The sequence below is a fragment of the Myripristis murdjan genome, chromosome 22, assembly GCF_902150065.1.
Source record: "Myripristis murdjan chromosome 22, fMyrMur1.1, whole genome shotgun sequence".
Classification (NCBI taxonomy): Eukaryota; Metazoa; Chordata; class Actinopteri; order Holocentriformes; family Holocentridae; genus Myripristis; species Myripristis murdjan.
Genome location: NC_044001.1, coordinates 10,267,757 through 10,281,566, shown reverse-complemented (window position 1 = coordinate 10,281,566; position 13,810 = coordinate 10,267,757). Strand labels below are relative to the sequence as shown.

At 45.1% G+C, this 13,810-nt stretch overlaps 1 protein-coding gene across 1 annotated transcript in view; it reads left to right on the top strand.

Annotated features, from left to right (window-relative positions):
• LOC115354336 (glutamate receptor ionotropic, NMDA 3B-like) overlaps positions 1–13,810 on the top strand; it is a 70,971-nt gene that overhangs the window by 33,695 nt on the left and 23,466 nt on the right. The window contains exons 2-3 of the mRNA XM_030044689.1: positions 7,074–7,774; positions 12,508–13,010. Of these exons, the coding sequence (XP_029900549.1) occupies positions 7,074–7,774; positions 12,508–13,010 (1,204 nt within the window). The remainder of the gene's footprint in view (positions 1–7,073; positions 7,775–12,507; positions 13,011–13,810) is intronic.

The window sequence follows — 13,810 nt, the reverse complement described above, 5'->3', positions numbered from 1 at the left end:
GCTCTAAACTCCTGCATGGGTAATGTACAAAGCCCAAAGCATACAGCTGGTTTGAGAAAGTGATCACTGTGTGTGTGTGTGTGTGTGTGTGTGTGTGTGTGTATGTGTTAGCATGTGTGTGTATGTGAGCAGAGTCATTCGCTTCTCTCAATTCCACAGTAGCTCGCAGTGCTCCAGGGGGAAAAATGCTGATGTGCTCTGCTTCTTGATCATTCAAATTAATTTGGAGCCGTGCTGAGAACAATATTCCATCAAATGGTTTGTAAATCACAGACTTTCACACGAGCTAACACTCACATATACACACGCACGCACTCACTAAAACAGACATAGACACAAACTTAGGCATAAATAAAAGCACACATACTCTTTCGGAGCGGCGCTCACACTCACGGACAGACGCCGAGACTTTTGTACGCACGCACACACGCGCGCGCACGCAGACACACAAACACATCCACCTTGCTACGGTTGGTTTGATGCCGATGCACAAAATGAGCAAATCCCATTTTCTCCCTGCATTTTCTCCCATTTGGAATGATCCCCATAAAGTCAGAGCCTGGAGTAAAAGAGGAGACACGGCCTGTCAAGACTTTTATAGCTGTACCCACGATCGCTCAGCACCACAATGGTGTTTTTTACGATCCTATAACCCCCCCTCCCCAACCGAGGAAACTAACAAGGTCCTTATGTTTAATGGACTCGACTCACTTTATCTCGCATACACCTCCAGCAGCCACGAAACTGTCACAGCTACGGGTTAGCTAAGCAATGAGCGAACCATTTCACTCTAATCAAACCTAATTCAAAGTGTGCTTTACTCATTTTGTCTGCTGTTTCGCACTGGCCCCCACGGGCCACAATCTCCTATACTTTTCCGCTCGATCGCTGTATGGGAGATGTGGGTGGAATTGGATGGAGTAAGGTATTTGCATATGTAATTTAGCAGTGACAATCACAAAGACACTGCCGCATTTACATCAACTGTTAACTGTGAAATAAGATTTTGTCCCCCTTTCAATCTGTGTCCAGTCCTGTGGTGGGGCCTAATAGTGTGTATCTTACTGCTTATCACTCTGTTTCACTGAGCCAACAGGCTGTTATGCTTAGATAACCATAGTCATTTACTGGGTTAAGTGGCTGATCGCTTCACAGCTGTATTAACTCCGGGTGTGTGCATGTGCATATGTGTGTGTGAGAGAGAGTTTCTGTGTATGTGTTTGACACACTTTCATGCATGTGTAGGCACGTAAATGTAATTTGGTGTCCCTGTCTGTGTGTGTAGCGCAGTTTAGCGCATGTGTGTGCCTGTATATGTGAGTAAATGTGCCTCTTTCCCCAACTGAGCTGAGCTCCAGTCCCCAGCAGCATGGCTGAGTGAGATTAAAGTCAACCATATTACACTTAGCGCCAAGAGACGTAAGGAAAATTAAACAATGCAATTTGCATACAATTACACAACAGCATGGCAAACTGTTCAGTTAGCCGCCGTTTGGTCAGCTGAGGAGAGATGCTGCGTGTTGCTTCATTAACTATGCAAACAGTTCTGGATGGCCTTATTCAATCACTGCTCTTTAATCGGACTGTGAGAAAAACACTCAGAACAAATTATACCCATTCAACAGTTTTATTCGTGATGCATGAGCCGGTGCAAGCACGATGTTCGCCGTTTCTGTTTTATTTCTACTGACAGGAAACCAGTTCTGCACTGCAGCTCGAATCAAATTGCTGAGATTGGATTTAGATTATTTTACTCACATGCCTGCGTACGTGCAAAGCCACGTCTACAGTGACATTTTGGTCTGACATTCAGGTTACGGTATACGCTCCGGTTTTCGTCTCAGGTGTTTGAAAAAAAAAAATAAATAAATAAAAAATAAGGCTTACACCCCGCTGAGAAAATCTCTCTCTCAAACACACCACCATCCTCAACTCCCTCTCTTGTCTCCTGCTTTCTGCTGTGCACACACATTCACATGCAAACCGCTGCCTATTTTCCCCCTTCGAACAAACACACAAATATTACACCACCCATCAATCTCCTTCTCCTCTCATACATACATCCACATGCATACACCACCAGTCTCTCTCCTCTGAAATACACTGGCACCTCACCTGGTGACAGCGCTGGTGAAATATTAATGTGTTCAGTGAAGTGGTGTTGGTTGGAGCACTGCCCTGACCATGGGTTTTGTTTTTTGGGCAGGGGAGGAAGGTAGGCGGGGGTTCAGAGGCGCAGACAGAGGTCCACGCTGCTTGATGTTACAGTGAAGGCAGCTCACAGCGGGCCGCCATGCTCTCTTGACTGATGCAAATGTTTCATGACTGAAATGTCAAGTCCAACTGGGGCTACTGGGGGGGGTTTTGCAACGGGTCAAGTTGCGGTGAGTTATTGAGATCCCCCTCGCCTGAAGCTGCATAGGATGAAGTAATAGAAAAGATGCCTGGTTTGCAACTTATGTATTAGGCCTCAACGAACACACACATACAAGCACACATCCTGTTTTTAACCGACTGAAAGTGCAGCTATTGCTGTTTTGTGTGTGTGTGTGCCCTTTTCTCATGCAAGGAAATCTTTTGTTCTCGCTTTTTGGGGCCATGTATTTGCTCGTGCGTCTTCCAAGTGCTGATGCTTTTCCTAAGGAAGCCTAAATAAGGAATGAGCTTAGCAAACTCTCTCCTTGTTCTGATTCTACACAGTCAAGTCTATTTGCTTACTCCACATTGCCCAGAGATCCCTCTGGATTTGTGTTGGACTGCTCAAAACTACAGTGTGTGTGTGTGTGCGTGTGTGTGTGTGGATGTGCAGATCTGTTTGTGTGTCTTTGTGTGTTTGTATGTGTGGTTCCATGTGTGTTTAATTGTGTGTGCCTGTGTAAGCCTGTCTCTCTGCCTCTGCTTTTGTGTTTTGTGTTCAACTACTCAAAACTGTGTGTGTGTGTGTGTGTGTGTGTATCTGTGTGTATGCCTTTGCTGATGTGTGTTTCATTGTCTGTATACATGTCTTTGTATAGCTGTGACTGTGTGTTTGTGTGCCTTTATTTGTTTCTTACATGTGTCTCTGTGCATCTGCGGTGCGTGTGTATGCACGTTTCTTTCTGTGTGTGTGTGTGTGTGTGTGTGTGTGTGTGTGTGTGAAGGCAAGTGAACGTGTGCATGTGTTCGAACAGCTGAAAATTGACAGGCCTGAGCATCAAGTATCAGCCTGCGTTTGTTTACTAGGAGCAGAGGTTCAGTTCAAGGCTCCTCATTTGCAGATGTGTGAGCAGAGGTATGGATTTTATACAGGAATAATGCTGACATTTCCTTTAGCTGGCGTTTATCTTATTCCCTTAGATGCAAGCCCTCCTATCCACATGCTTACCGATAGAGCTTTTACCTAGGAACAGAAATAAGATAAGAGCATACACACACAGACACGCACACACACACACACAAGCACACACACACACACACACATCATAGGCCTTTACAGGTCCAAAAATATCTACCTGCCATGAAAAACTTCCATTACATTTCTATCCAAACCTGAAAAAGACAGCTTTACTGGGCCTGAGCAAACCTGGGAACCATTAGACCTGGACCCTGAAAGCACTACAACTGGCCAGATTGAACCTGACTCATTCCTGCACACCTGAGAATAAAAAATATATATATATTTAAAAAAAAAAAAAAAAAAAAAAAAAGCCTGCCTTGCCTTTATGTTTAAGAAAAAACTGCCAATAAGCTGTACAGCTTCCAGCTAGACAATACAGCATCCTTTCATTTTGTCTAGACTATGGCATCATAAAAATTATTGCCTGCATTACTCTAGAGATCAAAACTGTACCCAAGCCCTGTCAGGACCAATAAAAAATGACATTTTAAATTCAAATGTCTGATAACTGCAGCAACAAAGTTGGACCCGGCCCAAGGCAAAAGGCACTGAACCTCCAAAATACACAATATCACGGATACAGCCCTGCTGGACGGGCGGTGCCTTTTATGTGCTAAGTCACACACACGGGCCATAAGAAAGGCATAGGCAACACACACACACAAACACGCATACATTAAATGTGCCACGGGAGGAGGCAGCCGGTTTATTTTGGATGTGGAATTATGGCTCAGCTGGAGTGATGAAAGACTGGCAGGGATTTCATTGTTCTTGATACACTGCACTGATTCATGATGCTACGTGTAGGATTTTCTCATTATTGCATAACAGGTAGTTTCAGCCAACCAATCTGTTCGTCAAAGACAGACTCCAACAGCTCTGATATAGCTGTTATGCCCATGGTAACCAGGGAGCTATTGGGCAATCTCTCTTGTGTTATGCTGTTTTTATTCTTATTATTAATGTACACTACGGTGAACAAAACTTTTCAGACAGTACATCGCCGCTGCCGCATGAGCGTAGCAGAGAATGCCCTCCTGGGTGTTATTGCTGTAATATATCACTGGAATTAATTGTGCTGAAACATTCAAATGCGGGCAAAACATGACTGCTCTTGTTACAGGCAATAACCCCAGTGATGTGCTTTTGTTTTTTAGGTTTCACTGGGTCCACTTTGGTGGTTCCCAGATTTGATTGCCTGTAGAATTAAAAAAAAAAAAAAAAAAAAAAAAAAAAAAAAAAAAACCTTCCTCTTCCATTCAAAACACGGAGAGTCCCTTCCCATTTTGCTATATGAGCTGAATCTAATCTCTTTAAGAAATACCTCATATCACCCCCCTCTCTAGGGAATTACATCCCCTGTCCCCTATCTGCCTCTCCCGCTTCCTCGAATTTGCTTTCATCAATAACAACAACAACAATAACCCTGCAATTGCACTGGTGAGCTCTTATTATAATTTTCTTTTCCTAGCACTTTAAGTAATTCTACTGTTGCGCCTACTCTATGTCAGTCTGGGCAAAAGCATCAGCTGCATGAAATGTAAAAAAAAAAAAAAAAAAAATGTAAAGAAACATTCCCAATCATCAACAAGGAAGCCAATCATCGCTGCAGGAGAAATAATGAAATAACGCTGTTAGAAAGCAGCTGACACAGCTGCAGGATGTTCCACAAATGATCTCTGTAACAATTAATTTGACAGTGGCATATTTAGCAAAAATCATTCTGTGGTTATCTCCCAAACTATTTTCTCTGGAGGCATAATTTAGAACTGATTTTTTTTTTTTTTTTTTAACATGACCCACCCTCATTTTGGCGGCTAATGTTGTAACATTTAGCTTGTTCTCGTAGCCTCAACCTTCATTTAGTATTCATGTGTATTTCATCCAGCTTGGCATACTTGGGGGGGACTTGCATAATCCTCAGCGACATAAAATGGCCATATATTTACATCTACATTTGGGGCACACATTTAGCTAAGGCTCATATCCACAGCAACCAAAAATGACAGCAGTTATAGATTTACACACTAATTCCTTCAACCGCCTGAAGGCCCTGTTTTAATCTTCTGTCTCCCAACTTTGATTCCTTTAAGGCCCAGCCTTTGACAAACGATACGGGATACTGACACTCGCACTGAAGCCATGTACATCCTCTGTTTAATTTCTGACACTAATATGCTGAACATTTACTCCACTCACCCATATAGTAGGCACATCCTCTCTATCGCTGTTTCTCTGCTCCGCTCCCTGCCGTATCCCCAGTGAATCCCCTTGTGCCCCCCCCATTGAGTTCAAACGAAGAAACCTATCTCCGCTTGCCCCCCCCACCCCCAGCTCCCAAACACACCTACCTGCCCCTCAGAAGATAAATATATATATCCTGCATTAATTCATCCATGTCCCTGCAGACTTCAGTTAGGTTCTTTTCCTTCCCTAAAAGGAACTAAAGGACTTCCAGCATAGGGTCGCTCTGTTTACTTTGTACTCCCGGGTGGGACATTTCCATTTGAATGGAGTCTGCGTGAGTGAGTTGCAGTTGGGTGATCATTGTGTGCATCTGGATATCTCATCTCCATCAGTATGAGAGTGAGTGCCGGAGTGTGTGTGTGTGTGTGTGTATGTGTTTGGATGTCACAAGCTTGTCCGTGTGTACGTATCTACATGCGTGTGTATGTGCAGGTGATAGGGAATATGCATGTGTTTACAAAGGTGCGTGCACTCACGCATTTCTGCATGTGTTGAAGAGCGTGCAAGAGGGTGTGTACTGTGAATACACAGTCTATATTGTTTGTTTTCTGTATGAGCTGATTTGGTGGCAAATGAGTTTTCCCACCGGGGATTAATAAACCTTTCTAATCTAATCTAATTTAATCTGTTTGAGTATACAGTGTGTAGCAAATGCCTATCATCTCGGATCAGCGCGTTGAGCCAACCCAAAGTAAATCTTGAGTCATGTTAAGCTAAACTTTGGACTGTCAATTCTAAAACAATACCCCCCTCAACCTTGCCTGGAGCGCTGATGGGATGAAAAATGGAGAGAAGCCCCTTAGGAAAGGAAGGAAAGTCCATCTGTGAGCTGCATTCAAGGACAACAGTGTTATCCACTTTGGAACAGTATGAAACAAGCCAGTGTTTTCAGCGGGGTTTGGAAATGCTCGCTTCTGGATGAACTGTGGATGCCACTGTTCACTTGCCAGACCTACTGTGATGTTGCAGATTAGATCTGAATCATTGACTCCTTGTTTGTTTGTGTCAGTGTAACTCCACATTCTGAGCGGGAGATAATGAATAAATATGAGTGATTGATTCTGATCAGTGTTTGTGTAAATTACTGCAGCACCGGGGACTGTTTTACGGTAGTATGGCACTCATAAAAGGTGTTTTTTTAATGCAAGTTTAGGTGCATTATTCAGCGTGAGGTGTTGGGGTTTGGCCATATCTATTAATCTTTGTTTTGTTTTCCTCTCCTCTTTTCTCCCCTCCCTTTCTTCCCCTCTGGCTTTTTTGTTTTCTCCTCCTTCATTTCCCTTTTTTTGTTCTCTCCTCCCTCATTTCCTTATCTGTCCGTCTTCTCTTTGCTCCCTTCCCCTCCCCTCCTTCCCCTCTGTTTCTCTCTTTGCTCTGCCTAAATTTGCCACTTTACCCCTCCTCTTCCCCTCCATCCACTTCCCACCTTCTCCCCCCTTGTCCTTGACAGAACCGTTTCCATCTCCAGATGTCGGCCCGTGTGCCCCCATCGGCCCTGGGCAGCCTGTTGCTGTCCGTCCTGCAGGGGGGAGAAGGGGAGAGGGACAGGGGAAGCCGGGAAGAGGGGAACTGGGGAGGAGCGGCTGTGATCTGTCCTGGATGGGAGGAGGGGGGTGAGGGATTGCTGTCCCACCTGCAGGCAAACAGCGGTCCTGCGTGGCATCTGTGGGACATCATCAACCTCACGCGCTCTATAGGGGAAGGCGATAGAAGGGGGGAGGCAAGCGAGGAGAGGAGGGAGGATCAGAGGGAGGAGGAGGCCCTGAATATCCTCTCCACCCGTTTCCTGCGCTCCCCCTCTCCCATCTCCTCCGTTCTCCTCTTGGGCTCGGACCCTGAGTGTCTCTCCTCTGTCCTGCGTGCCGCCCAGCGCCTTGCTCCCTCACTACCTGCGCTTCAGTGGATCATGGGATACCCATTATCTCCAGACTCGCTACACACTCTGGGAGGACCTCTCGGCCTGTTGGCCTACGGGGAGGTTGGCCGCAAGCCAATCAGCTTCTACATCCGGGATGCCTTGCAGCTGATAGGCCGAGCAGTCACCGCAGCAACGATGGTGAGGCCGGACTTAGCACTGATCCAGAACATGGTGAACTGTTACGACAAACCAAACCGTCATGAGCTACCCTCTTCGGGACAGTATCTGGCCAGGTAGACACACGCACAGGCTAACATTATTATATGGATGCACACACACACACACATACACACACACCAATTAAGGGTGAATTATGAGGCACCACCTTGACATTTGTCTGTGTTGCTTGTCCAAGTTGGAGAAATCGGGTTAAAGATGCAGCATAAATTGCCAGACGGGTGACATAATTGGCCAATCAGAGCACAGAGGGGTAAATTTCTTACAATAAAGCCAAAAATGAACCGCAAGGACACATTTAAGAGACACAGATCGTCCTTGACAGCTACAGTGCTACAGCATTCCCATGGTAGTTACATTACTATCCCTGAAATAGTGGAAGACTGCTTGCTATCTAGGCTACTGTTAACTTGATTAATAATGTTGACACTGCGACCACACTGACCCATCATGTTAATTTGTGTCATTTATGATGAGCGGTAGAGTACAGAGAGGCTGAACTTTTTGATACTGACAGAAACATCAATTTCTATTTCCCTATTGGACATTGTGTTGGACATTCCTACCATAAACATGTAAATCCAAACTGCTTGGATGACTGAAACGTGACATGTGGAAAATTTGTATGCTGACTAAATCCAACACCGTGTGAAAGCAAGGTCAGTTACAGAGAAGTGTTACCGCAGCTAGTAGAGATGAAGTGTTTTCCACGGGGATACTTAACAGGGGGGTGCCGAAAAGTGGGGCTTAAACCTCTTACCAAAGTGACATATCACTTTAAGGGCACATAGGATTAGCAGAGGTCTGCTCAGGGCTGGGCTTTAAATACTGTTTCCTCACCACTACAGCCACCAGACCACCCCGCTGACTTCTGGGCAGACAAGGTCACAGAAGTGGCCGTGACACTTGTAAATATATGCAAGACAGTGACGAGCTGCAGTCAGCTCCTATGGTCATATCATTGAATGTCTGTAAGCTTGTTAGATATCTCTAGATAGCTCTGGTTGCTGCCCTTGTCTGTCCTCTGCACTCTGGGGGGGGGGGGTTTCTCCTGCATAGCACTGTCATACTGGGGGTAGGGAGGAGGTCTTTATGGCATACAGATTCACAGACTGCCACCAGAGAGTTTTGTCTGCTTCTGTTTGCTGCTGGCGCTGCTGCTTCAATCCCTGCAGATTTTAAAAGGGCCGCTGACAGCTTTCACACGCACTGCCAAGGTGTGGTCTGTGATAACACATACACACAGACAGCACGCACACACACACACATAAGTGCACATTGAAACAGATATTAAACCATAAAAATCCTTACTTAAAACAGGTAAAAGCTCAAATCCTCACTTTTATACACAGCAAAAAAACTCACACACACACACACGTACCCCTCTTGAGCTGTTATGTGGCTGATACTGGATGAGATATACTAGGCCGTCGCTGTAAACTCGCTGAAAAGTTGAAATACCTCCTCTTTGCCAGATGACATGCATACTTTTCAAATAGCGGAATGGATAAAACAGTGTGTATCCTACTTTTGTGGTCATGTGGTACTGGTGAGTGAGGGATTTGTGGTTTGAGCTCGGCCCACAGCAAATATTGAACACACAGTGCCTGCCAGCTACACCCACACAATCACAAGCTGGATTCTCACATGCCTTCCGTCTTTCTGCAATGTAGTTGATAATAGAGTGCGTGGTCAGTGGCAGAGCAGCCAAAATCCACTTCCTAGGCCAGAACCTGCAAAGTTGGGCCTCAAATGAAAAATAAATAACACGATTGCAAATTGATTTTTAGAGGTTAAACACAGGTCCTGGGGTTTATATGATTAAAATGCCCATTAAGGCAAAGAAACAAAAATTTATCTCCTTTAGAAGTTTTTGGGACACTGTGGGAAGCCAGTGTGTCTGTGGCAGGTCAATTAGGCTCCTGGGGCTCACTGTGGACTGCCATAGTCTATATTATCAGCATAGACAGTTTATAATAGAGTCCTCCACAATATAGTGTCAGTGACCTTTATTCATAGTCTGTTAGAGACTGATAAAAAGGGTTGCACTCTTTAAATCGGTCCAGCTAGACTTCTTGCCCTCCAGTTTGGTTCCTGATTCTTATCCCTGCAACAGCCAGCCATGCCACCGCTGCTGAGAGCCCAACAAAGCTGAAGGAAGTGAGAGACTTCCACATGGAAAAGGCAATTAACAGCTCAATGCCCAAGGGGGGGAGGGAGGAAAGTAGGGAGGGAGAGAGGATGTCTAGAGATGTTAGAGGGACAGGAAAGTGGGAAGGAGGATTAGAGCAAAACATGTACCATATTACCATTTCATATACAAAGCAGCAGAGCAGTGAAGAGCCTAGCGGAATCAAAGCTAGCATACAAATATGAGTAACCAACCGGTGCTGATGATAGCGCTTCTGAAGGTCCATAATCATAAATCCCTGGGCTTTCCCCATGAAGGCAAGAGATAGAAAGGGGTGAAAGAGTCAGAGAGAGAGAGATGGAGAGATGAAAGACAGAGTGAGTGGGAAACAACTAAAGGAAAATAAGAATAGAGTCAAAGAATATGAAGAGGAGCTCCGTGCGGAGAAGGGTGTGATGGAGGAGGAAAGGAAGCGAGAGCGAGGGGGTGAGATAGATGGAGAGTTGTTGTTATCGGAGTGAGATCTGCCAGTCAGTGCCATCTCACAGACACAGCTGCCAAGCCGATTCCATCTCGCCCCAGGAGATTAAAACCTCTCAAACAAGCAAGCCTCGCATCATCCTGGGCCGATAGACAAAGACAGAGGGAGTAAACTTTCCTCCAAACTAAAGGAGATGCAGTGATAAGGAAGTGAGACACATGCCCGGCACTTTGTTATGGAGTCATCATTCACCGGCCACTCCACTGACATTTATTCCGAGTGTGTAAACCGGGTCCAGGTGTGAGTGAGAGGAGGCCATCCCTCTGCGACATCAGCACCTGACACCGTTGGCTGCCTTATCAATGTGGGTTTTTTTTGTTTTTTTTTGACATCCACAACCTTTCCTTAAGTGCAGCCACTGGATTGATGCAGCACAACAGCCCACAGAGCCCGCTTCTAAATGGTGGAGCTGCTTAAAAGTTTTTCGGACTTTTCTAGACTCCCCAAAAAGTTTTTTTTTTATCTCCGGGCATGAACCCAAAAAATGCCACAAACTGGGGAAAAGTGGGATTTTTGTTCTCTGGTAATCCCTCTTAGTTGCGATAAAAGATGTGAAGTGAAGCCTGTGGTTAATTTTTGTGGGCAGCAGCAGCCAGTGGTATATGACTCTGGAGTGGTCGGCTTGATGAATCTGCTGTCTTTGGGATATGATGATTCAGCTGTGCTATTAGCATGAGTGATTTCAGCTCAAGGCAAGGCTAGCAGTTCCGCTTTATAGCCGCTGAGACAGAAAGAGAGAGGGAGAGAGAGAGAGCTGATGAAGAAACATAAGTTAACGTGGGATGGGATGAGAATGCTTGACTTTCAAATCAGGAGCAATTTTAATCAGAGCCTCGAAAATTATGGTGGAAGGAAGGAATCTGCAAATTGATATCATGAGGTTGCTTTAGGTAAATCACGATAAGAAGAAAGTTCTCACAGAGACACAGATATGAATTCACACAGATACACAGCGGACAGCAAATTTAAAAAAAAAAAAGAGAAAAACATAAGCATTCATTCACAAGGCAAACACATACACACATGTAAATACACATTCCACATTCGTATTCAGCATGATGTGCAGGCATGCTTTAGCTGAGCCCATGCCTGGAGGTGAGCTTAATGACCCTCACGATCAATTTAGCCTTTTCATTTTCCTAACCATATCCCGTATTTAATGGAGGAAGTTCACCAGCAGCGGTCACACTCTCTGCTCATCCATTCACACATATATAACCTGGAGAAGATAGATGGAAAAAGAGAGAGAGAGGGAGAGAGAGAGAGAGAAGAAAGCAAAGAAATAAGAAGAAGAAAGAACAAGACAAAGAGACAGAGAAATGCCCCATGTGTTTGTCTTCTCTGAGGCTCTGTGGTTTTGCCAACCTTTTCTAACAGCAGGAGGGAAACCTTGCCATTTCTAGCCTTGACCCAGACATAATCAACAGTCTCTGCACGGTTCAATGCCCGTACCAAATGCAGTGATCCCTGCATACTTTAACATTTAAACAACCACCCTTACGATTTCTAATGACCTCCCGACAATCCCCCACTAATCAAGACATGATCAAACAGTCCTTGTATGAGTTCACATTGAGACATCACCCGACAATCTTCACTCGATCAAATGCTTAGACATCAGCCAACAATCCCTGCATGGTTCAAGAGGCCGGGGCAGATTTATGTGCGAGCGGGGATTGCTCTTCTTAATGTATTCCGCCGTAAAGACCTGCGCGGGCCACCAAGAGTGTGAGACGAATAGCAATGACTGTCTGTACGGACAGGCAGATAGCAGGAGACCCTCACTGCACTGCATTAACTTTTAATTATGAGTTCCTGGAAGATGCAATTATTACATCCACCCATCTGAGAGAGTGGAATCGCACAAGCTCCACAACCAGACTGTCCCTGTCTGCAGCATCTTTTGTTGCTTTTCCTTGCTTTCTCCGAGTTTTTCCTTTTCCTTCTCTCCTCTGGCTCTAAGCATATGGTGCTGCGCATTATTACATGCTACATTTCACAACTGCAAGATGGAAGATGAAAGTGTCTCACTAACTTTAGACAGTCTTATACTGCTTTTTCTCAGTTTTCTATCTCTCTCTCACTGCCTCTCTGTCCTTCTCTCTCTCTCCCTTGAGGTTCCTCTCCAACACCTCCTTCACAGGGGCCACAGGCCTGATCCAGGTGGACCCCGGCCTCTCCCGTGTCCTTTCATCCCAGCTCTTCCATGTGTGGAGCCTGAAGAGAGGTGCCCTGGGCCAGCCGGCATGGGTGACTGTAGGCCAGTGGACTCGGGGCAGGTTGGAGCTGGAGGGTGGGGCTCTGGGGCTGGGGGGGGGACTAGGATTCGGTGGCAGCCCAGGACAGGGCCTTGGGGCTGGGGTGAGGGGAGGCGATGGCCAGGGGGATGGTAGCTTTGGAGGACGATGGAGGCCAGGTCTTTCAGTAGAGGGACACCGCCTAAGGGTGGTGACGTTGGTGGAACACCCGTTTGTCTTCACTCGGGAGGTGGATGAGGATGGATTGTGTCCAGCTGGCCAGCTCTGTCTGGACCCCAGAACCAACCGGTCTGACATAATCCAGATGCTCTTCCACCAGCTACACAATCCAAACGCTACAGCTACAGACTGGGACGGCAATGGTAAGTCTGATTTAGGCACATTACCGAACAATGTACACAGATGATTTATTGGCATGCTGAAAGATTTGCAAATTATTTTCACAGAATGATATTTTTACTTGTTGGAGGACATGGATGTCAGCATGGACATGGAGCTCTACTTTATATACCTATCTCTACATCACCCTTTCATGACTGAAGGGGACTTTAGAGGTGAAATCAATAAGGAATTATGGCTGGTCATTCCATTTGAAAAAAAAGAAAGAAAGAAAGAAAGAAAGAAAGAAAGGTGCTGTGTAACAGGCAGCATCTCTATATCTACAGCTCCCTGTCATGACTGAAGAGGATAAAGAGGTTAAATCAATAAAGGATCATGACTGCTGAGTCTAGTCCAGCTGCTACAGTATGTCACTGGCACAGTGGAGGCCATTGCTTAATTGTGTTTACAGCCTCCAGTATATACTGCATGAACAGAATAGATAAAAAAAAATAAATTACTGCAGTATGCCACATATGGTAAGACATGCTACCTTTCTCCAACATGCAATTAACAGATTGATGTAAATGCATATCATATTTTGGCTTTTGTTGTTATAATTTTTGACAGTGTCATCAACCAAATATGGTGTCAACCAATAAATGGTACACTATGATAGAGAAAATTAAGCTATAATCATGAAAGAAACCACCCACCCCCGAAAATTCTAATTTTATTCAGTGTACAGTAAGTAATTAATGAATGGATTGTGTAATTAAAATTTAGAGAAAATGCCTTTCAAATTTCCCTGAAGCTATTCCAGGCTTTTGCTTCAAGTTATGGT